Genomic DNA, 25,786 nt, shown 5'->3' with positions numbered 1-25,786 from the left:
TGGCTCATTGGGCTGGAAGGGCCTGTTCTGCGCTGTATCTCTGAATAAATAAAATGAAAGTAAAATAATTATAGATTTATTAGTTGTGAAAAAGCTGTAGATGATTGATCGACTTTCTATCTGTCTCTGACTCAAAGGCCTGGCCTTTCCGGCGTTCCTGTTGGGAATTGATCAAGGGAAGCTGAAGGAGAAGGTGACTAGCAGAAAAATGGACAGTAAATGGGGAGGCAAGACGGAGTCCATCAACATGACCCTGAATGTAGAACAGGCGGGTTACACCCGGGATGCCTTGGCCAAGGCTCTCTATGCACGACTGTTCGATTACCTGGTGGATGTAAGTATTTCTCAAATGATGGTTAATCTGTTACAGGGTTGTGTGGAGTAAAATTTTCAGCTGTACACAGTGACCTACAGATGGATCATTAATACTGAGGTGCAGGTTTAAAGAATTTAATCATAAGACATAGGAGCAGCATTAGGTCATTCGATCCATTGAGTCTGCTCCAGCATTCCATCATGGTTGATTTATTATACCTCTCAAACCCATTCTCCTGCCTTCTCCCCATAACTTTTGACGCCCTGACTAATCAAGAACCTATCAACCTCTGCTTTAATTATACCCAATGACTTGGCCTCCACAATCATCTGTGGCAATGAATTCCACAGATTCACCACCCTCTGGCTAAATAAATTTCTCCTCATCTCTGTTCTAAATGGACGTCCTTGCATTCTGAGATTGTGCCCTCTGGTCATAGATTCCCCCAGTATAGGAAACTTCCTCTCCACATAAGATTACCCATCATTGGGGTTCGGGACAGAACTACAGCTACTCTCCAGGCAACACACATGGTCAAAGGTCAATGTCTCCAGCCTTGGTAACTCGGTTGTTGTCTGAGTTGTTCTACTGAACATTGTGGGTATGCTATGTTGGCGCCAGAACATGTGGCGACATTTGCAGCTGCCCTAGCATATCCTTGGATGTTTGGTTGTTACCACAATGTATTTCACTCTTTGATATTCATGATAAATAATTGAACTGAATCTGAAATCTTATCATTCTGCGTATGTACATCAGAAATATCAATTGTTAGGAATGGTTGGTATATTCCTTTCAAATGTTACATATAAAAATTAATCCATTATAACATCACTTAAGCAACAAGATCTTTTATCTTGTATTAGATGTTTTATATTTCTGTAGAACTGTAATTTATTGAATTTCAAAGGGACCATATTCAGAAATTATGAAGAACTTTGAGACCAGTTGTAATTGGAGGCAATGGAATCCCCTGTGTTCAGCTATTTGGCCATTATCTGTAATCATAAGACCATAAGACAAGAGCAAACTAAGGCTATTCAGCCCATTATGTCTGCTTCACCATTCCATAATGGCTGATTTATTATCCCTCTCAATCCCATTCTCCAGCCTCCTCCTTATAATCTTAGATGTCCTTACTAATCAAGATCCTAACAACCTCCACTTTAAATATATCCAATAACTCCAAAGCTGTCTGAGGCAATAAATTGCACAGATTCGCCTCCTTCTGTCTGCAGAAATTTCTTCTCATCTCTGCTCTAAAAGGATGTCTTTGTATTCTGAGGCTGTGCCCTTCAGTCTTAAGTTCCTCACTATAGGAAACACCGTCTCCACATCCACTCTATCTTGGCCTTTCAATGTTCAATAGGTTTCAATGAGATTCCCCCTCATTCTTCTAAATGCCAGCGAGTACAGGCCCAGAGCTGCCAAGTGCTCCACAGATGATAAATCTTTCATTCTCGGGATCATTCTCGTGCACCATCTGATGCACCATCAATAACTCACTCTGAGACGTAAGAAGCGAGATATCGGCTTTTATTGACTGGAAGAATGAACAACACTACATCCTGGAGAATGAGGCCGGGCTCAGGCCTCAATCGCCTTTATACAGGGGTCTGTGGGAGGAGCCACAGGAGCAGTCCAGACAGGTATTTGTAGTTCACCACACCATCATCTTCACCAGCTGCACCTTACCACTCAGTACACTTGTCCTCACTAACTGTTGTGGATCTAATTCCCATTGAGCAGACAGGCACATTGTGTTGGGAAGGATAATCAAGATCTTCTCCTATCGTTTGAGCTTCCAGTTCCGGTTCCCAGCTGTAAATTTCACCAACCATGTGGATGCTACTGTCATCGGCAATAATAAAAATAAAATAAAGTAAAATAAAATATCTGGATCTAGTGTGCGTGTGCGCGCGCACACGCACACACACACATTCACACACATATGCACACTCACACATGCACATTCACACACTCAGACTCACACACACATGCGCACATATTTACCATTCAAACACACTTTATTTTGTGCACAAGGAGAACGGCACGGTGGCTGTTACTCACACTATTCTGAATTCTGAACAGAAAACTGCTATCTTTATACAGAATTGGTTTATCAGTTACAGATATTGATCATTTGGTAAACTGTGTATGTTTGAATTCTTTATTTGCAAGATCAATCTTACAGTAAAGGTGTTCAAAGTCAATAGAAACTGCAAGCTGTCAAATGATGATACTTTGACGTTAGTCAAGCAATTGCTGTGTTTGCCTTGCATCACATAACTCCGGTGTGCAAAGATAAGCTATGTTCTTCAAAGATCTTTCTTGCTTGGGCTGCCTTCACTCTCTCCTTGCCTGGAGATCATTAACCTTTGCCTCACTGCAACTTCCATACTATGTCCAAGAAAGCACACCAATGCTTCAACTTCCACAGAAGACTAAGGGAATTTGACAAATCCCCAATGACCTTTAACAATTTTTACAGATACATCATAGAGAGCATCCTACCCAGTTATAAAATAGATTGGTATATCACCTTCTCTGCCCAAAACCACAAGAAATTTCAGTTATGAATACAGCCCAGGCCATCATGCAAAGCAGCCTTCTCTAAACAGTCTTATAAACCTCCCTTTGCCTCTGGAAAGCAACCAACGTAATCAAAGACCTCAAAAGCATCTCTGGTCATTCCCTCCTCTTCCCAGTACCACTGGACAGGAGACACAATGGTATTGGGGCATTGTGCATTGTCGACTGAAGGGCTTGTACTGTGACCTAATGTTCTAAACACCTACTGCTACACTCAAAGACAGCTTCTGTCATGCTATTATAAGAATGCCAAGATGGTGCTGGTGATGTAAATCAGCAGATAGGAAAACCACTAACTATTCTACTAAATAAACTTCTTCTCGACTACTCTCACCGCAATTTGCAGCTTGTTATTTCCCTTTGGAAGCTGTGCTTTTGAACAATCTGGTGTTTTTGCGGTATCCTGAAGGATTTGGGGAACTGTACTCTCGAAAAGGCAGATACAGCCGTGTTGGCCATTGCTGGTGTGGATTTTAAGCCAGATTGAAGTGGTGAGGCCTGGTTCTGAGAGCAATAAACGACAGATGTTCAGCCAGTTTAGGTGCTGAGCCAGATTAAAAAGATGAAGGTGTTGAGGCCACAGACGGAGAATGTGTTCAGCTCACTACTCCAAGTCAGCCAAGATTCCTCACCTGAGCCACCCTGACTGCTTGCGTCTGACCTGTTTCCCTCTCTTCTCGCTCCTACCATTAGGTACGAGGTGCAGGAGCCTTTACCGGCTCCACTCTCCTCAGTGCTGAACTGATTCTGTGGCTGTGGACTCTGCGGTTCATGTTCTGTGTGTTATTTGTTTCCATTTTCAATGTTTGCACGATTTGTACTTGAGTACATTATATGTCTGACTGTCTTGTGTGGGGGTTTTCATGGATTCTATTATTTCTTTATTTGTGCTGCCTGCAAGAAGGTGAATCTCAGGGTTGTATGTGGTATACCTATTTTGATAATAAGTGTACTTTGAACTTTGACTATTGAATGGACCTCTTTTAAGATAAAGATGGACTCTTGATCTCTCTGTGTAGCTGGACGTGGCTTTTGCTTGTTGCTTGCCTGCACTGTACTTTCTCTTTCTATATTCTGCAACCTGTTTTTCTTCCCCCTTTTTGTAAGCTTCATGTGAAGTGATCTATCTGTGTGATATGCAAACCACAGCTTTTTACTGTATCTCTCAGCATGAGACAGGAATAAAGCAGTTACCAAATTCCAACAATACTTCCTGCTTTCAGTCTGAGGTAGTCAAGCTCTTGTTTGAGATGAATTCCTTACTCTGGAGAAATAGGTTCTTGTTCTTGTTAAACACCCTATTTTTCATTTACTCACCTAAACTTTTCCCACTGAAAGGAACACAGGACCATTTTTTGTCATCAGTCCTTTTAATTCAATTCTTTCAGTCCTGGGAGTCCTTGAATTCTTATTCCAAGGCCAAAATCTTGTTATCTTTCTAGTCTGATCTAGTTACTAGTATAAGACAAGGCCAATACAACATCTTTTCACATCTCCTTTTACAGCCTTGATTACTTTGTTGTTTGTCCGTGTCCTACTCCACCGAATTTCAGTCTTTAGTACTTTGTGTCTGTTCCCTGCTGGTGTTGTCGCCTGTGTTGAGTGGTTGGAGTGGAGTGTTGACCATAACATTATGCATAAGACATAGGAGCTGAATTAGGCCATTCAGCACATCAGATCTGCTTTTCCTTTCCATCATGGCTGACTTTATTATCCCTCTCAACCCCATTCTCCTGCCTTCTCACCGTAACCTTTGACATCCTGAATAAACAAGAACCTATCAACCTCCACCAAATATACCCAAAGACCTGGCCTCCACAGACGTCTGTGACAATGAATTCCACAGATTCACTGGCTAAAAATATTCCTCTTCATCTCTGTTCTAAATGAAAATCCTCTACTCTGAGGCTGTACCTCTGGTCCTATACTCCTCCACTGTAGGAAACACCCTCTCCATGTCCATTCTATGAAAGCCTTTCAATATTTGAATGGCTTCAATGAGATCTCCCTCATTTTCTCTAAACTCCAGAGAGTACAGGCCCAGAGGCATCAAACTTGCATTGTGTATATTGCTATGTGCTTTTTAATAATAGGCAGAGAACATCAGAAACCACAATATTAGATGAACAATTATTAATAATTTTTCAATAAGCTGACAACAGTAAAAGTAGCTGCTTCTAAAAATAATTTTGTGAATTAAATTTACCTTATCATTTCATATTTTTATAAATAGGAAAATTTCCGTGATTTTTATAAATTACCTGGATGAGGAAGTGGGGGGATGGGTTAGTAAGTTTGCTGATGACACAAAGGTTGGAGGTGTTGTGGATAGTGTGGAGGACTGTCAGAGGTTACAGCGGGACATTGATAGGATGCAAAACTGGGCTGAGAAGTGGCAGATGGAGTTCAACCTAGTTAAGTGTGAAGTGGATCATTTTGGTAGGTCAGATATGATGGCAGAATATAGTATTAATAATGGTAAGACTCTTGACGGTGTGGAGGATCAGAGGGATCTTGGGATCTGAGTCCATAGAACGCTCAAAGCAGCTGCGCAGGTTGACTCTGTGGTTAAGAAGGCATACAGTGTATTGGTCTTCATCAATCGTGGAATTGAATTTAGGAGCTGAGAGGTAGTGTTGCAGCTATATAGGACCCTAATCAGACCCCACTTGGAGTACTGTCCTCAGTTCTGATCACCTCACTACTGGAAGGATGTGGAAGCCATAGAAAGGGTGCAGAGGAGATTTACAAGGATGTTGCCTGGATTGGGGAGCATGCCTTATGAGAATAGGTTGAGTGAACTCTGCCTTCTCTCCTTGGAGTGACAGAGGATGAGAGGTGACCTGACTGAGGTGTATAAGATGATGAGAGGCATTGATCGTGTGGAAAGTCAGAGGCTTTTTCCCAGGGCTGAAATGGTTGCCACAAGAGGTCACAGGTTTAAGGTGCTGGGGAGTAGGTACAGAGAAGATGTCAGGGGTAAGTTTTTTACTCAGAGAGTGGTAAGTGCATGGAATGCGCTGCCAGCAAAAATGGTGGAGCCGGATACAATAGGGTCTTTTAAGAGACTTTTGGATAGGTACATGGAGCTTAGAAAAATAGAGGGCTGGGGTAAACCTAGTAATTTCTAAGGTAGGGACATGTTTGGCACAACTTTGTGGGCTGAAGGGCTTGTATTGTGCTGTAGGTTATCTATGTTTTTATATTTTGTTTATAATTTGTAATCACAAATTTGTAAAATGTTATTTCTGGTAAATAAAATCAGTAGAAATAATAACAACACCACAGTGCACAGGCAGAAAAGATTCTGCAGATGCCAGAAATATTGAGCAAAACACACACACACACACACACACACTAGACAATAGACAGTAGACAGTAGGTGCAGGAGTAGGCCATTCAGCCCTTCTACCTAGCACCGCCATTCACTGTGATCATGGCTGATCATACACAATCAGTACCCCGTTCCTGCCCTCTCCCCATATCCCTTGACCCCCGCTATATATAAGAGCTCTATCTAACTCTCTCTTGAATGCATCCAGAGACTTGGCCTCCACTGCCTTCTGGGGCAGAGCATTCCACATATCCACCACTCTCTGGGTGAAAAAGTTTTTCCGCATCTCTGTTCTAAATGGCCTACCCCTTATTCTTAAACTGTGGCCTCTAGTTCTGGACTCACCCATCAGCGGGAACATGCTTCCTGCCTCCAGCGTGTCCAATCCCTTAATAATCTTATATGTTTTAATCAGATCCCCTCTCATCCTTCTAAATTCCAGTGTATACAAGCCCAGTCGCTCCAATCTTTCAACATATGACAGTCCTGCCATTCCGGGAATTAACCTTGTGAACCTACGCTGCACTCCCTCAATAGCAAGAATGTCCTTCCTCAAATTTGGAGACCAAAACTGCACACAATACTCCAGGTGGGGTCTCTCCAGGGCCCTGTACAGCTGCAGAAGGACCTCTTTACTCCTATACTCAATTCCTCTTGTTATAAAAGCCAGCATGCCATTAGCTTTCTTCACTGCCTGCTCTACCTGCATGCTTGCTTTCATTGACTGATGTACAAGAACACCTAGATCTTGTTGTACTTCCCCTTTTCCTAACTTGACTCCATTTAGATAGTAATCTGCCTTCCTGTTCTTGCCACCAAAGTGGATAACCTCTCATTTATCCACATTAAACTGCATCTGCCATACATTTGCCCACTCACCCAACCTATCCAAGTAACCCTGCATTCTCATAACATCCTCCTGACATTTCACACTGCCACCCAACTTTGTGTCAACTGCAAATTTGCTAATGTTACTTTTAATCCCTTCATCTAAATCATTAATGTATATTGTAAACAGCTGCGGTCCCAGCACCGAACCTTGCGATACCCCACTGGTCACAGCCTGCCATTCCGAAAGGGACCCATTAATCACTACTCTTTGTTTCCTGTCAGCCAGCCAATTTTCAATCCATATCAGTACTCTGCCCCCAATACCATGTGCCCTAATTTTGCCCACTAATCTCCAATGTGGGACTTTATCAAAAGCTTTCTGGAAGTCCAGGTACACTACATCTACCTCTCCCTTGTCCATTTTCATAGTTACATCCTCAAAAAACTCCAGAAGATTAGTCAAGCATGATTTTCCCTTCATAAGTCCATGCTGACTCGGACTGATCCTTCTACTGCTATCCAAATGTGTCATAATTTTCTCTTTTATAATTGACTCCAGCATCTTTCCCACCACTGACATCAGGCTAACCGGTTTATAATTCCCTGTTTTCTTTCTCCCTCCTTTCTTGAAAAGTGGGACAACATTAGCTACCCTCCAATCAGCAGGAACTGTTCCTGAATCTATAGAACATTGGAAAATGATTACCAATGCGTCCATGATTTCTAGAGCCACCTCTTTAAGTACCCTGGGATGCAGACCATCAGGTCCTGGGGACTTATCAGCCTTCAGACTCAACAGTCTATCCAACTCCGTTTCTTGCCTAAAATAAATTTCCTTCAGTTCATCCTTTAACCTAGTTCCTTTGGCCACTATTACAACTGGGAGATTGTTTGTGTCTTCCCTAATGAAGACAGATCCAAAGTACCTGTTCAACTCATCTGCCATTTCCTTGTTCCCCATAATAAATTCACCCATTTCTGTCTTCAATGCCCCAATTTTGTTCTTAACTATTTTTCTGCTATTCACATACCTAAAGAAGCTTTTACTATCCTCCTTTATACACTTGGCTAGTTTACCTTCGTACTTCATTTTTTCTTGGCATATTGCCTTTTTTGTTATCTTCTGTTGCTCTTTAAAAGCTTCCCAGTCCTCCGGTTTCCTGCTCATTTTTGCTATGTTATACTTCTCTTTTATTTTTATACTGCCCTTTACTTCCCTTGTCAGCCACAGCCACCCTTTACTTCCCTTAGGATCTTTCTTCCTCTTTGGAATGAACTGATCCTGCACCTTCTGCATTATTCCCAGAAATACCTGCCATTGTTGTTCCACTGTCTTCCCTGCTAGGGTATTGTTCCATTGAACTTTGGCCAGCTCCTCCCTCATAGCTCCATAGTTCCCTTTGTTCAACTGTAATACTGACACATCCAATTTTCCCTTCTCCTTCTCAAACTGTAGGTTAAAACATATCATATTATGGTCACTACCTCCTAATGGTTCCTTTACCTCAAGGTCCCTGATCAAATCTGGTTCATTGCACAACACTAAATCTAGAATTGCCTTCTCCCTGGTAGGCTCCAGTACAAGCTGTTCTAAGAATCCATTTTGGAGGCACTCCACAAACTCCCTTTCTTGGGGTCCAGTACCCTTCTGATTCTCCCAGTCTACCTGCATGTTGAAATCCCCCATGACTACTGTATCATTACCTTTGCGACATGCCAATTTTAACTCTTCATTCAACTTACACCCTACATCCAGACTGCTGTTTGGGGGCCTGTAGATAACTCCCATTAGGGTCTTTCTACCCTTAGAATTTCTCAGTTCTATCCATACTGACTCTACATCCCCTGATTCTATGTCGCCCTTCATAAGGGACTGAATATCATTCCTCACCAACAGAGCCACTCCACCCCCTCTGCCAGTCAGTCTGTCCATTCGATAAGATGTATATCCTTGAATATTCATTTCCCAGGCCCTGTCCGCTTGAAGCCATGTCTCAGTTATTCCCACAACATCGTACTTGCCAATTTCCAACTGAGCCTCAAGCTCATCTACTTTATTCCTTATACTTCGTGTATTCATATATAATACTTTTAATTTGTTACTCCCCTCTCCTTTCATATCAATTCCTATCTTACTTGGCCATATTGTATGATCTCTTCTTGAGCTTTCTACTCCATTGATTCTGTTGTCCTTTTTAACTTTTCTTATTTTCACTTTCCCTTTAACTCCATCCTTATATTTCCAGTTCATCCCCTCCCCCCACTATTTAGTTTAAACACATCCGTGTTGCAGTGGCAAACCTGTCTGCCAGAATGCTGGTCCCCCACCTATTAAGGTGCAACCCGTCCCTTTTGTACAATTCATCCCTACCCCAAAACAGATCCCAGTGGTCCAAGAATGAAAATCCTTGCTTCCTGCACCAGTTCCTCAGCTACACATTCAGATCCATTATCTCCCTGTTCCTGCCCTCTCCAGCATGAGGAACTGGAAGCAAACCAGAGATAACCACCCTGGAAGTCCTGCTTTTCAGCCTTCTTCCGAGTTCTCTGAAGTCCCGCTGCAGAATGTTCTTCCTCTTCTTCCCGATGTCATTTGTGCCGACATGCACTACCACTTCTGGCTGTTCACCTTCACCCTTGAGGATTCCCTGCAATCGGTCCGTGATGTCCTGGATCCTAGCACCAGGGAGGCAATATACCATCCTTAAATCTCGCCTGTTGCCGCAGAAACCCCTTTCCGTACCTCTTACTATGGAGTCCCCTACTACCATGGCTCTTCCTGATGTCTGACTCCTCGGCTTTGCTTCTGCACCAATTTTCGCTCGCAGACCTGTCCGCCTCTCAGACTGGCAGTATCTTCTGTCCTGACAGCTTCCAAGAGGGTGAACCTGTTTACGAGAGGTACGTCCCCTGGGGTCTCCTGTACTTCAAGCATCCTTTCCTTCCTCATCGTCGCCCCCTTTCTCTCTTCCGGTATCCTCGGTGTAATGATCTCACTGTAGGTCCTGTCCAGAAAACCCTCGTTTTCGCAGATAAACCTGAGGTCATCCAGTTCTTTCTTCAGTGCTGCAACATGCTCCTTCAGAAGCTGAATCTGGACACACTTTCCACAGCTGTAGCAGTTGGGGGCACCATCAGTGTCCCTGACCTCCCACATTATGCACTTAGTACACTGAATCAGCTTAGCGGTCATGTCTTCACCCTCTGCAATTGTGCCTGGCGTAGTCTCCTCCCTCAGCCTCCTCGCCGAAGACTCTCGAGCCAAAGACTGGCACTTTTCACACCAGGCACTTCCCTCGACCAGGCCGCTTCCCGACACACGTACACACTCACACATGCACTCACACACTCACACACACAACACACACACACTCACACACACAACACACATAGACACACACACACACACAAAACACACATACACTCAGACATACACACACACAACACAAACACACACACATGCACAGTCACACACACAGACACACACACACACAACATACATACACTCAGACATACACACATGTACACACACACAAACACGCACACACACACTCACACATACACAACACACACATGCACACAAAATTCTGGAGATACTCAGCAGGTCAGTCTGCATCTATGGAGGGTAATGAACAGTCAATGTTTCAGAGCGCAGTCCCTCATCAGTATTCAGCATTTCCCTCCACATATGCTACTTGACCTACTGGGTTCCTGCAGCACCTTGTGTGTGTTACACAGGGAGTGGCCGGGTGATGTTCCCTCCCTGACAGTGTCTGCTTCAGACCACTCCTGGTCCTGGGTAATGTTTTGTAGTCTGCTTTCAATGGGGACTGACTGCAGTTGTACTCTGTGAGCACCAGGGTCCTGAGTGGGGCTTCTCGCACTGGTCCTTCCAAGGTCATTACTGTCAGGAGACACTTGTTCCAATACTGAGGATCGTGCTTGTACACAGACTGCAGAGACGGAACATAACTATAATCCACTTTGCTGCGAAACTAATTGAAATCCCAATTTAAATGAGTTTCCAACTGAATGACCAGGATAGCAGAATGGGATTTAAGCTTTCATTAACAAACCACTGAACAACTCCTCCAAAACCTCTAACTAACCTGATGCAGGGTTTCAATCTAAAATAATAATTTTTATTATAATAATTTCTCTCCAGTTTGAGCTAGTTTTTAGTAAAAGACAACCATGTTCCTTGTCATTTTCTTGAGTTGTTCTTCACTTCATAAATACCCATGACCAACAGACTTCCAGACAGTAGCCAGGATGTGGGCTACAAATTACAGTGGGCGATAGAAAAGGCATGTCAACAAGGCAGTGTTACATTAGTCATGGAAGATTTCAATTTGCAGACCGACTGGGAAAATCAATTTGATGCTGGATCTCAAGAGAGAGAATTTGGGGAATGCCTCCAAGATAGCTTTTTGGAGCAGTTTGTGATTGAGCTCACTAGGGGATCAGCAATTCTGAATTGGGTGTTGTGTAATGTACCAGAAATGATTAGGGAGATGAAGGTAAAGGAACACTTACTGATCATAATATGATGGAATTCACCCTGAAATTTGAGAAGGAGAAGCTAAAGTCAGATGTATCAGTATTACAATGGAGTAAAGGGAATTATAGAGGCATGAGAGAGGAATTAGCCCAAGTTGATTGGAAGGGGACACTGGCAGGGATGATGGTAAAGTAGCAGTAGCTGGAGTTTCTGAGAGCTAATCTAAAGGCACAGTATAGACACACGCCAAAGAGGAAGAAGTAAAGGCAGGATGATGCAACCCTGACTGACAAGAGAAGTCAAGGCCAGCATAAAAGCAAATGCGAGGGCACATAATTTAGCAAAAGTTAGTGGGAAGTTAGAGGATTGGTAAATTTTTAAAAACCAGCAGAAGGAAACTTTAAAAAACCACAAGGGAAGAAAAGATGAAATATGAAGGTAAGCTAGCCAATAATATCAAAAGTTATACCAAAAGTTTTTTTTCAGATATATAGAGTTAAAGAGAGGCGACAGTAGATATTAGACCATTGGAAAGTAATGCTGGAGAGAAAGTAATGGGCAGCAAGGAAATGGCAAATGAACTGAATAAGTATTTTGCATCAGTCTTCACTGTGGAAGACACTAGTAATATGCCGGAGGTTTGAGAGTGTTGGGGCAGAAGTGAGTGCAGTTGCTATTACTAGAGAGAAGGTGCTTGGGAAACTGAAAGGTCTGAAGATAGGAAAGTCACCTGGGCCTACATCGCAGGGTTCTAAGAGAGGTAGCTAAAGAGATTGTGAAGGCAGTAATAATGAACCTCCAAGAATCAATAGATTCTGTCATGGTTCCAGAGGACTGGAAAATTGCAAATATCACTCCACACTTCAAGAAGGGAAGGAAGCAGCGGAAAGGAAATTACAGGCCAGTTAGCCTGACCTTGCTGGTTGGAAAGATGTTGGAGTCAATTGTTAAAGATGTGGTTTCATGGTACTTGGAGGCACATGACAAAATAGACCAAAGTCCACATGGTTTCCTTAAGGGAAAATCTTGCCTGACAAATCTGGTGAAATTCTTTGAAGAAATAACAAGCAGGATAGACAAATGAGAATTGATTGATGTTGTGTACTTGGATTTTCAGAAGGCCTTTGTCAAAGTGCCGCACATGAGGCTGCTTAACAAGATACAAGCCCATGGTATTACAGAAAAGATCTTAGCATGGATAAAAGAATGGCTGATTGGCAGGAGGCAAAGAGTGGGAAATAAGGGGAGACTTTTCTGATCGGCTGCTGGGACTGGTGGTGTTCCACAGGAGCCTGTGTTAGGACCGCTTCTTTTTATGTTATATGTCAATGATTTGGATGATGAAATTGATGGCTTTGTTGCAAAGTTTGCAGACGATATGAAGATAATTGGAGAGGCAGGTAGTTTAGAGGAAGTAGAGAGTCTGCAGAAGAACTTAAACAGATTAGGAGAATGGGCAAAGCAGTGGCAGATGGAATACAGTATCAGGAAGTGTATGGTCATGCACTGTGGTAGAAGGAATAAAAGCATAGATTATTTTCTAAATGGGGAGAAACTTTAAAAATCTGTGGTGCAAAGAGACGTAGGGGTCCTTATGCAGGATTCTTTAAAGGTTACCTTGCAGGTTGAGTTAGGGGTGAGGAAGGTAAATGCAATGTTAGCATTCATTTCAAGAGGACTGGAATATAAAAGCAAGGATGTACTGCTGGAGCTTTATAAGGCAATGGTGAGGCCTCACTTGGAATATCATGAACAATTTTGGGCCCCTTATCTAAGAAATGCTGACATTGGAGAGGGTTCAGAGGACGTTCACGAGAATGATTCCAGGAATAAAAGGATTATCATATGAGGACTGATTGATGGCTCTGGAATTCTCACTGTAATTCAGAAGAATGAGGGGGGATCTTGTTAAAAGCCTATTGAATACTGAAAGTCCTTGATAGAGTGGATGTGGAGAGGATTTTTTCTTTGGTGGGAGAGTCTAGGACCAGAGGCCACAGCCTCAAAATAGAGGGACGTCAATTTAGAACAGAGAGGAAGAGAAATTTCTTTAGCTAAAGGATGGTGAGTCTGTGGAATTTGTTGTCACTGGCAGCTGTGGAGGCCAGGTCAATGGGTGTACTTAAGGCGAGATTGGTAGATTCTTGATACGTCAGGCATGAAAGGTAATGGGGAGAAAGCAGGAGAATAGGGTTGAGAGGGAAATGGATCAACCAGTGTGATGTAGCGGTGCAGACTTGATGGGCCAAAAGGCTTAATTCTGTTCCTATGTCTTATGATATTATGGTCTAAAATATCAGCAATTCCTTTCCTTCCACAAATGCTGCTCAACCCATTGAGTTCCTCTAGTAGAAAAGGCCAATAGACATAGGAGCAGAATTAGGCCATTTGGTCCATTAACTCTGTCTAGGGAACTATGGAGCTATGAGGGAGGAGCTGGCCAAAGTTCAATGGAACAATACCCTAGCAGGGAAGACAGTGGAACAAAAATGTCAGGTATTTCTGGGAATAATGCAGAAGGTGCAGGATCGGTTCATTCCAAAGAGGAAGAAAGATCCTAAGGGGAGTAAGGGGTGCCCGTGGCAGATGAGGGAAGTAAAGGGCAGTATAAAAATAAAAGAGAAGAAGTATAACATAGCAAAGATGAACGGGAAACCGGAGGACTGGGAAGCTTTTAAAGAGCAACAGAAGATAACAAAAAAGGCAATACGCCAAGAAAAAATGAGATACGAAGGTAAACTAGCCAAGAATATAAAGGAGGATAGTAAAAGCTTCTTTAGGTATGTGAATAGCAAAAAAATAGTTAAGACCAAAATTGGGCCATTGAAGACAGAAACGGGTGAATTTATTATGGGGAACAAGGAAATGGCAGATGAGTTGAACAGGTACTTTGGATCTGTCTTCACTAGGGAAGACACAAACAATCTCCCAGATGTAATAGTGGCCAAAGGAACTAGGGTAAAGGATGAAATGAAGGAAATTTATATTAGGCAAGAAACGGTGTTGGATAGACTGTTGAGTCTGAAGGCTGATAAGTCCCCGGGACCTGATGGTCTGCATCCCAGGGTACTTAAAGAGGTGGCTCTAGAAATCGTGGACGCATTGGTAATCATTTTCCAATGTTCTATAGATTCAGAAACAGTTCCTGCTGATTGGAGGGTGGCTAATGTTGTCCCACTTTTCAAGAAAGGAGGGACAGAGAAAACAGGGAATTATAGACCGGTTAGCCTGACGTCAGTGGTGGGAAAGATGCTGGAGTCAATTATAAAAGAGGAAATTACGACACATTTGGATAGCAGTAGAAGGATCAGTCCGAGTCAGCATGGATTTATGAAGGGGAAATCATGCTTGACTAATCTTCTGGAGTTTTTTGAGGATGTAACTATGAAAATGGACAAGGGAGAGCCAGTGGATGTAGTGTACCTGGACTTCCAGAAAGCTTTTGATAAAGTCCCACATAGGAGATTAGTGGGCAAAATTAGGGCACATGGTATTGGGGGCAGAGTACTGACATGGATTGAAAATTGGCTGGCTGACAGGAAACAAAGAGTAGTGATTAACAGGTCCCTTTCGGAATGGCAGGCTGTGACCAGTGGGGTACCGCAAGGTTCGGTGCTGGGACCGCAGCTGTTTACAATATACATTAATGATTTAGATGAAGGGATTAAAAGTAACATTAGCAAATTTGCTGATGACACAAAGTTGGGTGGCAGTGTGAAATGTCAGGAGGATGTTATGAGAGTGCAGGGTGACTTGGACAGGTTGGGTGAGTGGGCAAATGTATGGCAGATGCAGTTTAATGTGGATAAATGTGAGGTTATCCACTTTGGTGGCAAGAACAGGAAGGCAGATTACTATCTACATGGAGTCAAGTTAGGAAAAGGGGAAGTACAACGAGATCTAGGTGTTCTTGTACATCAGTCAATGAAAGCAAGCATGCAGGTACAGCAGGCAGTGAAGAAAGCTAATGGCATGCTGGCTTTTATAACAAGAGGAATTGAGTATAGGAGTAAAGAGGTCCTTCTGCAGCTGTACAGGGCCCTGGTGAGACCCCACCTGGAATATTGTGTGCAGTTTTGGTCTCCAAATTTGAGGAAGGACATTCTTGCTATTGAGGGAGTGCAGCGTAGGTTCACAAGGTTAATTCCCAGAATGGCAGGACTGTCATATGTTGAAAGATTGGAGCGACTGGGCTTGTATACACTGGAATTTAGAAGGATGAGAGGGGATCTGATTAAAACATATAAGATTATTAAGGGATTGGACACGCTGGAGGCAGGAAGCATGTTCCCGCTGATGGGTGAGTCCAGAACTAGAGGCCACAGTTTAAGAATAAGGGGTAGGCCATTTAGAACAGAGATGCAGAAAAACTTTTTCACCCAGAGAGTGGTGGATATGTGGAATGCTCTGCCCCAGAAGGCAGTGGAGGCCAAGTCTCTGGATGCATTCAAGAGAGAGTTAGATAGAGCTCTTATAGATAGCGGGGTCAAGGGATATGGGGAGAGGGCAGGAACGGGGTACTGATTGTGTATGATCAGCCATGATCACAGTGAATGGCGGTGCTGGGTAGAAGGGCCGAATGGCCTACTCCTGCACCTACTGTCTACTGTCTATTGTCTGTTTCACCATTCCAATGTAGTTGATTTATTGTCCTTCTCAATCCCATTGTACTACCTTCTCCCCGTAACCTGTGACACCCTGACTTGTCAGGAACCTTATCAACCTCCACTTTAAATCTAGTCAATGACCTGGCCTCAGCAGCTGTCCATGGCAATGAATTCCTCTTCACATCCTCTCTATCAATTCCTATCAACGTTTGATTGAAATGTTCAAACAAATTCAATTGAAAGTTTGTTTGTTACCTTTAACTTTTCAAACTGGATCTTTTGATGGAGGGTTACTTATTCCTCTGAATTACCCAACCATTTTAATTCCTTGTATCATGATATTGTGTTCATCCTTCATTTTAGGCTGTCAACAAAGCTATGCAGAAGCCATACGAAGAATTCAGTGTTGGAGTGCTGGATATTTACGGGTTTGAAATTTTCCGGGTAAGATATAAAACTTCAATCCCTCGCTTCTCCACAGAAATCTTGAAGTTGCTTTCTCACTGAGCCTCTGCTTCTCCCGATTGTAGTGTGTAGTGTGATCACTCTGATGTTCTCCTAAGGGGTTGTCAGGTGGCTGTAGGTGCCGATCCAGGATCCAGATGCTCTGGTGCAGTGTGCACGTGCGTAAGCAGTGGTTGGGAGTTTTGGACATTGAACCTCCTTTCACTGCTGCCACTTGTTCTGTGTGGCACAGTGAAGGTCGATCTCTTGCAGCACAGATCCCTCTTGAGCAGATTTCCTCCAGGTGTATCTATGGAGTCCAATGTCTTCCCAGTTTTTAAATTTAATGTGGAATTTCTGTACAACACTCACAAAATGCTAATTTGATGTTATCTTTGAAGCATTTCCTTTGCCCACCAGGGGTTCGCTGACCTTCCTTAAACTGGGAGTAAAGGACCTGTGTAGGGAGATGTGAGTTAGACATCTAGATGACATGACCTATCCATTGGAGTTGTTGCTTTATCACAGTGGAAATGCTGTTCACCTTGGCCTCCTCCATTACTCTGGTGTTAGTGTGTCTGCCCTTCCAGTGGACCCGCAAAATCTTTCATAAGGATCCTTGTTCCCGGGCTTTCAGGTGTCTGCTGTAGGTGGCCCATGATTCATCTCCATACAGTCATGTAGAAAGGATGACTGCTCTATAGACCAAAAGTTTTGTTTGGAGCTGTAGGTCACGGTCTTCAACAACTCTTTTCCTTAATTCTGTATGGACTCCACTTGCTCTACTCAGGTGCTGCTCGATCTCTTTACTTATTGTATGAATTGCAAATAGCAATGAAATTGGAGGAAATTCATTGAAATTCCATCCCTAACTCATTGCCAGGACAGAGGACACATGTTGAATGGTTGGTGGTGAGGATCTATAGCTTTTGGTGAGAGGGTGTGTGATTTAAATTGTGGGGTCTTTCAGAGTGGTCATTTTAATAGTTATAAACCAGCAAAAACAGGCATATGGTTAGAGAGCCAGATGTTATCCATGGGTCTGACCTGCCATAATCTTCCTGCAATACTTCTCAGTAGTAAAACATGGGATTGGATGAGTTCTATACAAAGAGGGACTGGACAGAATATCCCATCTTCCCTACTGGGGCATAGGCTGCTGACTGTAGCTCACCAGTGCCCTCTGTCCTGGGCCAGTCTTTCACGTTGTCTCGAAGTGTAGCCCATCTGTTTGCTGTATCCTTCCTCTCCCAGGGATGAAGTCTTTCGAGCTTCTGTTGGTGTTTCTGCAGCTCTTGGATTTTATGGGGTGGGGTTGCTAGACCCACAACGAACCCTCCTCCTTTCACAGCCAGGTTTGAGACTGTCCATGGAGGAGTCAGAATATCCCATAAGAAATGTTTTCCCAAACTTGGATTGGCGTACCCAATCTTTCAACCACAAGGTCCTCCAGCATCCTTTCTATCCCTCTTTGAAAGCAATTCCCTGCCCCTCACTACACTGTCTCAGCCAATCAAGTCCTCTCTCAGAGTGAGTGTACAAGTGCGTGGGGCAATTTAAAACCTCCCTGACACACACTGCCCGGATGGAGACACACTGGCACATTGGTTTCACTTTTACCCGGGTTCCATTTAAACCTGTCACTGACACTTAACTTTTTCTGTAAGAACAATGATAAGACCATAAGACATAGGAGCAGAATGAGGCTTTTCAGCCCATCGAGTCTGCTCCACCATTTCATCATGGCTGATTTATTATCTATCTCAACCCATTCTCCTACCTTCTCCCCATAACCTTTGATGCCCTGACTAACCAAGAACCGATCAACCTCCGCTTTAAATATACCCAATGACTTGGCCTCCACAGCCATCTCTGGCAATGAATTCCACAGACTCACCACATTTTGGCTAAAGAAATTCCTCCTTATCTCAATTCTAAATGGACATCCCTCTGTTCTGAGGCTGTGCCCGCTGTTCCTAGACTCCTCCACTATAGGAAACATCCTCTTCACATCCAGCCTATCCAGCTCTTTCAGTATTCGATAAGTTTCAATGAGATCCCCCAATAATGATGATAACACCAGTCAAATCCTGGGGAGATTTATAGTAAGACACTGGCTCAAGGTCCTAAGGGACATTTTTTTGTGGTTGAGACCCAAGAGACTGCAGATGCTGGAATCTGGTATAGATAGGATGGGCCGATTGGATCTCCAGTGTGCCATGCCAATATTTGAGGTTCAGGAACAGTTACTACCCCTCAGCCAACAGGCTTCTCAACCAGAGGGATAACTTCACTCAACTTTACTCAATTTCACTCACCTCAACACTCCCACAACCTATGGACTCACTTTCATGGACTCTTCATCTCATGTTCTCGGTATTTATTGTTTATTTATTAAATTATTATTTTTCTATCTCTCTTTTTGTATGTGCACAGTTTGTTGTCTGTTGCATATGGGTTGTTTGTCCATCTTGGGTGTGGTTTTTCATTGATTCAGTGGTTTTTCTCTGTATTTATCAGAACCAGAATCAGGTTTAATATCTCTGGCATATGTTATGAAATTTGTTGTTTTGAGGCAGCAGCACAATGCAGTACATAATAATAAAAAAACTATAAATTGCAATAGGAAGTATATATAAAAAATTAAATTAAATAAGTAGCTCAAAAAGAGAGGGGGAACAATGGTGAGGTAGTGTTCATGGGTTCATTGTTCATTCAGAAATCTGATGGCAAAGAAAAAGAAGCTGTTCCTGAAACACTGTGTGTCTTCAGGCTCCTGTACCTCCTCCATGATGGTAACATTGAGAAGAGGGCGTAATCTGGGTGATAACGGCCCTTAATGATGGGTGCCACGTTTTCAAGGCATCGCCATTTGAAGATTTCCTCAATGCTGGGGAGGTAGTGCCCATGATGGAACTGGCTGAGTTTACAACTTTCTGCAGCTTTTTTCAATCCTGTTCAGTGGCTGCCTCCCCCACCCCCATACCAGACAGTGATATAACTAGTTAGAATACCCTCCACGGTACGTCTGTATAATTTTGCAAGTGTCTTTGGTAACGTAGTAAGTCTTCTCAAACTCCTAATGAAATACAGTCACTGCCATGCCTTCTTTGTAATTGCATCGATATGTTGGGCCCAGGATAGATCCTCAGAGATGTTGACACCCAGGAGGTTGAAACTCCTCACCCTTTCCATGAGGGCACGTTTGTTCCCTCGACTTACCCTCCTGAAGACCACATTCAGTTCCTTGGTCTTATTGACATTGAATACAATAGTTATGTCACTTACAAATTTATAGATGGCACTTGAACTGTGCCTAGACACATAGTCGTGGGAGTAGAGAGAATAGAGCAGTGGGTTAAGCACACATCCTTGAAATGCGCTGGTGCTGGTTGTCAGTGAAGAGGAGATGTTATTTTCGATCCACACAGACTGTGGTCTCCCAGTGAGGAAGTCGAGGATCCAGTTGCAGAGGGAGACACAGGGGCCCAGGTTTTGGAGCTTTTTGATTAGAACTGAGGGTATAATTGTGTTGAACACTGAGCTGTAATCAATAAACAGCAGTCTGACATGGTATTACTATTGTTCAGGTGATCCAAGGCTGAGTGGAGAGCCAGTGACCTATTGTGGTGATATGCAGATTGCAGCAGGTTCAGGTCCTTGCTTAGGCTGGAGTTGATTTTAGCCATGACCAACCTCTCAAATCACTTCGTCACAGTAGATATCAGTGTCACTGGGTAATAGTTATTGAGGCAGCTTACCCTGCAGTGATTGCCCACAAGAAAATTAATCTCAGGGTTGTATATGGTGACATATATTTACTTTGATAATAAATTTACTTTGAACTTTGAACTTCTGATGTTTAAGAATAATATTTTCCTTGTCTGTCACAGAAAAATGGGTTTGAACAATTCTGCATTAATTTTGTGAATGAGAAGCTCCAGCAGATTTTCATTGAATTAACCCTGAAGGCAGAACAGGTAAGAAAGTCATGACAGGCATTGTCAATCTATTAGTCAGTGTTAACGTTACCTGAGTAAAATTTTTGGGGTTCTATACTTTGCTTCTAAAGGGATACTCAACTTTTAATTAAAAGTGTTACAAATCATACAGTGTTGCAGAGTGTTTCTGATCCGCTCATGGCCGAGTTCTGGTGAAAACAGAGTGAGGATGCAGAGTGCCCATTGCCCACTGGTAGGTTCTTGCACCTTTCCAAGTGAGTTTGCCTGTGGGGTGTCTGACACACTGGTGCACAGACGGCCAAAAACAGGCAGATTCTCAGCTTGCTGAACGTGGACTCTGATTGAGTGTTCAGCTTTGACGTCTAGAATCCAGGAACCTCTCCCCCTCCCAGCCTCATCCCATATGAGCCAGAATCAGAATCAGGTTTACTATCACCAGCACATGTCGTGAAATTTGTTAACTTAGCAGCAGCAGTTCAATGCAATACATAATATAGAAGAAGAAGAAGAAAGAAAATAATAATAATAAATAAATAAATAGATAAGTAAATCAATTATAGTATACGTATATTGACTAGATTAAAAATCATTCAAAAACAGAAATAATACATATTTAAAAAGTGAGATGGTGTTCACAGGTTCAATGTCCATTTAGGAATCGGATGGCAGAGGGGAAAATACTGGTCTTGAAAAGCTGAGTGTGTGTCTTCAGGCTTTCTGTGCCTCCTACCTGATGGTAACAGTGAGAAAAGGGCATGCCCTGGGTGCTGGAGGTCCTTAATAATGGATGCTGCCTTTCTGAGACACCGCTCCCTAAGGGCGTCCTGGGTATTTTATAGGCTTCTACCCAAGATGGAGCTGACTAGATTTACAGCCCTCTGCAGCCTCTTTCAGTCCTGTGCAGTAGCCTCCCCCCCCATACCAGACAGTGATGTAGCCTGTCAGAATGCTCTCTACAGTACAACTATAGAAGTTTTTGAGTGTATTTGTTGACATGCCAAATCTCTTCAAACTCCTAATAAAGTATAGCCTCTGTCTTGCCTTCTTTATAACTACATCAGTATTTTGGGGCCAGGTTAGGTCCTCAGAGATCTTGACACCCAGGAACTTGAAAATGCTAACTCTCTCCACTTCTGATCCCTCTATGAGGATTGGTATGTGTTCCTTCGTCTTACCCTTCCTGAAGTACACAATCGGCCCTTTCGTTTTACTGATGTTGAGCCAAGACCCCTTCCTGGTCGTGCTCAATAGCAGAGTGTGTGACGAAAAAGAAGGCAGGTGAGTGTGCACAAGCACCCTGACTAGTGAGTGTGCAAGAGCATCCTGGCTGGTGAGTGTGGGAGAGCACCCTGACTAGTGAGTGTGCGAGAGCATCCTGGCTGCTGAGTGTGCGAGAGCATCCTGGCTGGTGAGTGTGCAAGAGCATCCTAGCTGGTGAGTATGCAAGAGCATCCTGGCTGGTGAGTGTGCAAGAGCATTCTAGCTGGTGAGTGTGCAAGAACTTCTGACTGGTGAGTGTGCGAGAGTATTCTGGCTGGTGAGTGTGAAAGAACATCCTGACTGGTGTGCAACAGCATCCTGACTAGTAAGTGTGTGAGAACATCCTTACTGGTGTGCAACAGCATCCTGACTGGCTGTGTCATGTCCTGGTGCAGGGATTACAATGTGCAAGAATGCAGGAGGCTGCAGGAGAGTAGTGCACACAGCCCGTTCCACCACAGGCAGTCATTTCCACCAGTGACAGCATCTACAGGATGCAGCAAAGACCCCATCTTCTAGGTCATTCCATCTTCTCCCTGCTGCCATTAGGCAGGAGGTACAGAAGCCTGAAGCTGCAGACCAGCAGGTTCAACAACAGTTACTTCCTACAACCATGCCCAACCCTCCTCCTTTCACAGCTAGGCTTGGGATATCCATGGAGGAGTTTGTGTTTGTGCAGCTGACAATAAATTCAACTTGCCTTGAATTGAGGCATGTCCTGCAGACGTGTGTGCACGCAGAGGAGAGCCCATTGCCCACTGCTAGGTTCTTGCACCTTTCCAAGTGAGTTTGCCTGTGATGGCCCAAACATGGTAATGAAGACTGGGCCAAATTCCCAAGGCCTGTTGATGCATCCAATGTCTTTCTGGTCAACAGGAGGAATACGTACAAGAGGGGATAAAGTGGACGCCTATTGAATACTTCAATAACAAAGTTGTATGTGACCTGATTGAGAGCAAGGTAAGCCATTTTGCCAAGTAAAGACAAAGAATGGTGGAAGTACTCAGCAGATCAGGCAGCGTCAAAGGTTAATTTATTATCAAAGTATGTATGCAGAGTACAACTCCGAGATTTGTCTTCTCCAGATAGTCATAAAATACAGAAAACCATAGAAGTAGTTATAAGAAAAACATCAATTCCCCCCTCCACCGCACAAAAAAGAAAAGGAATCTAAAACTAGCAAATGCCTACCCCTCCCTCACATAAAAACTAACAGATCACCAACACGGAGAAACAACAAGAACATCAAACCCCAGCCCACCAATCAGCAACAAGAATATCAAACCACAAGCCCCTAGTCCACCAATCGGCAACAAGGACATCAAACCCCAAACCTCAGCCCACCAATGGGTGAGAACACAAAAAAAATATAGAACTGAAAGAGGCCAATAGTAACTACAGTCCATAAATCTCAGAATTTCGGTAACAGCTCTGAGAGCATCCATTCCCAGTAGCCTCTCTGAAGGAAATGACACGAAACAGCAGTCTCGCCAAGGGTAGTGACATGAACCAATGGCCTCTTCAAGAAACACCTGCTCTCCTCCACATTTGCCTCGATCTTTCAATCGAGATGCATCAGTGTAGAGGAAAACAGTTAATTTCAGATGCTATCTCTACATTAGATTCAACATAAAGATTCTGGATTGTTTAATGTCATTTCTAGTACACAAGTGTAAAGGAGAATGAAATAATTATTACTCCAGCTCCAATGCAGCACAAAAAAACACAATAAGATAAAGAACACATTAATAATTAAAAAACACATAAATATAAATACCTAAGGTAGCTTATACGTACACATAAATTGACTGTCTGTTCATAAAGTGACACTAGGCATAGGAGTGTCTGTACATAAGGTGACTGACAGGAAATGATAAAGTAGTAGTGGTTGGGGTGTGGAGGGAGGGTTAGTGGGTGGAGGTGTTGATCAGCCTTACTGCTTGGGGGAAGTTACTGGTTTTGAGTCTGGTGGTTCTGGTGTGAATGCTGCGTAGATGGGGAGTGGGACAAACTGTCCATTAGCAGAGTGGATGGGATCCTTCATGATATTACTGACCCTTTTCCAGCACCTTTTTGTATATACAGCACTGTGCAAAAGTCTTAGGTGCATGTAAACAAATTCTGTAAAGCACAGATGCTTTCAAAAATAATGAAATGAAAAGTTTCTAAATATCAGAAATGTCTATAAAGAGCAGTGAACAGTAAAAAAGTAAATCAAATCAATATTTGGTGTGACCACCCTTTGCCTTTAAAACTGCCTCTGTTCGTTTAGGTACGCTGTTGTGCAGTTTTATAAGAAAATCAGTTAGTAGGTTGTTCCAGGCAACTTGGAGAACTTGCCACAGTTCTTCTGCAGACTTTGGCAGTCTCGCTTGCTTCTCTCTCTCCAGGTAATCCCAGACAGCCTCAATAATGTGGAGATCAGGGAGGCCATACCATCTGAAACCATATAAATACTCTAGGGTGCGCGGTACTGTGTGTCCTTGATGGCAGGTATGCTGGTGCTGGTGTGGCGTTGGGCAGTTTGGACTACTCGTTGTAGAGCCTTCCTGTCCACCATAGTGCAATTTCCGCACCAAACAATGATTAAGACCATAAGACATAGGAGCAGAATTCGGCCGTTTGGCCCATTGTGTCAACTCTGCCATGTCATCCATTTTCACTCTTAACCCCATTCTCTTGCCTTCTCTCCATAACCTTTCACGCCCTGACTAATCAAAAAACCTATTAACCTCTGTTTTAAATACACCCAATGACTTGGTCTCTGGCAATGAATTCCATAGATTAACCACCCTAGCCCAGGGGTTCCCAACCTTTTTCATCTATGGGTCCTTACCATTAACTGAGGGGTCTGTGGAGCCCAGGTTGGAAATCCCTGGTCTAAAAGGACACTTCTCTATTCTGAGGCTGTGCCCTCTGTTCCTAGACCCCACCACTATTTGAAACATCCTCTCCACATCCACTCTATCTCAGCCTTTCACTATCCAATAGGTTTTTAAATGAGATCACAACCCCCCCTCCCCCATTCTTCTAAATTCCAATTCCAATTCTAGTGAGTACAGGCCCAGAGCCATCAAACTCTCTTCCCACGATAACCCTGTCATCCCTGGAATCATTCTCCTGAACCTCTTCTGAACTTTCTTCTATGTCAGCAAATCCTTTCTTGGATAAGGGGCTCAAAACTGCTCACAATACTCCAAATGTGGCCTCACCAGTACTTTATAAAGCCTCAACCTTAAGTCTTCTCGAAATGAATGCCAACATTGCATCCTTCCTCACCACAGACTCAACCTGCACTATAGGGAATTTTGGGGAATTCTGGAATTGGGAACCTTTAGGGAATTCTGCAGGTAGGCTGCCAAGTCCCTTTGCACCTCAGATTTTTAAATTTTCTGCCAATTGAGAAATTTTTGTGGACCTTTACCAAATCTCCACTCATTTTCCTACACTCCAGACAATAAAATCCTGACCTGTTCAACCTTTCCTTAGAGCTCAGCTCCTCAAGTCCCGACAACATTTACTCTGTACTTCCTCGTCACATTGATGACCAATATTGTGCAACAAACGAGCACAGGACGAGGCCACTCAGCTCAGTATACCTACGCTTTCATTTCTTCTGTCAAAGTGCATGATTGTACGCTTCCCGACACTGTATTCCATCTACCACACCTTTATCATTCTCTTAATCTGGCTGTCCTTCTGCAGTCTCTCTTTATTACTTCAATACTACGGTACCTGTCCCTCCATCTATCTTTATAGATTAAGCTGTAATACACGTGCAAACAAATGCCCTTCAAAGGGAGTCATACAGAAGAGATCACAAACCAGTGCTCAAAGATCAGGTTTAGCAGCAATGAGGGGTCTCACGAAGGACTGCAAACACTGGACTCTGGAGCAATAAACTAAATGCTGGAGGAACTCAGAGGGTGGGTCAATGTT

General features: G+C 43.3%; 1 protein-coding gene across 1 annotated transcript in view; it reads left to right on the top strand.

Annotated features, from left to right (window-relative positions):
* The window catches only part of LOC140739704 (unconventional myosin-If-like), a 156,560-nt gene that overhangs the window by 89,654 nt on the left and 41,120 nt on the right, over positions 1-25,786 (top strand). The window contains exons 10-13 of the mRNA XM_073068126.1: positions 138-334; positions 16,545-16,625; positions 20,519-20,605; positions 22,724-22,807. Coding sequence (XP_072924227.1) covers positions 138-334; positions 16,545-16,625; positions 20,519-20,605; positions 22,724-22,807 — 449 coding nt within the window. The remainder of the gene's footprint in view (positions 1-137; positions 335-16,544; positions 16,626-20,518; positions 20,606-22,723; positions 22,808-25,786) is intronic.

This window comes from Hemitrygon akajei, chromosome 16 (assembly GCF_048418815.1).
Source record: "Hemitrygon akajei chromosome 16, sHemAka1.3, whole genome shotgun sequence".
Classification (NCBI taxonomy): domain Eukaryota; kingdom Metazoa; phylum Chordata; class Chondrichthyes; order Myliobatiformes; family Dasyatidae; genus Hemitrygon; species Hemitrygon akajei.
The sequence above is the reverse complement of the archived record's forward strand: the minus strand, read 5'-3'. Positions and strand labels throughout refer to the sequence as shown.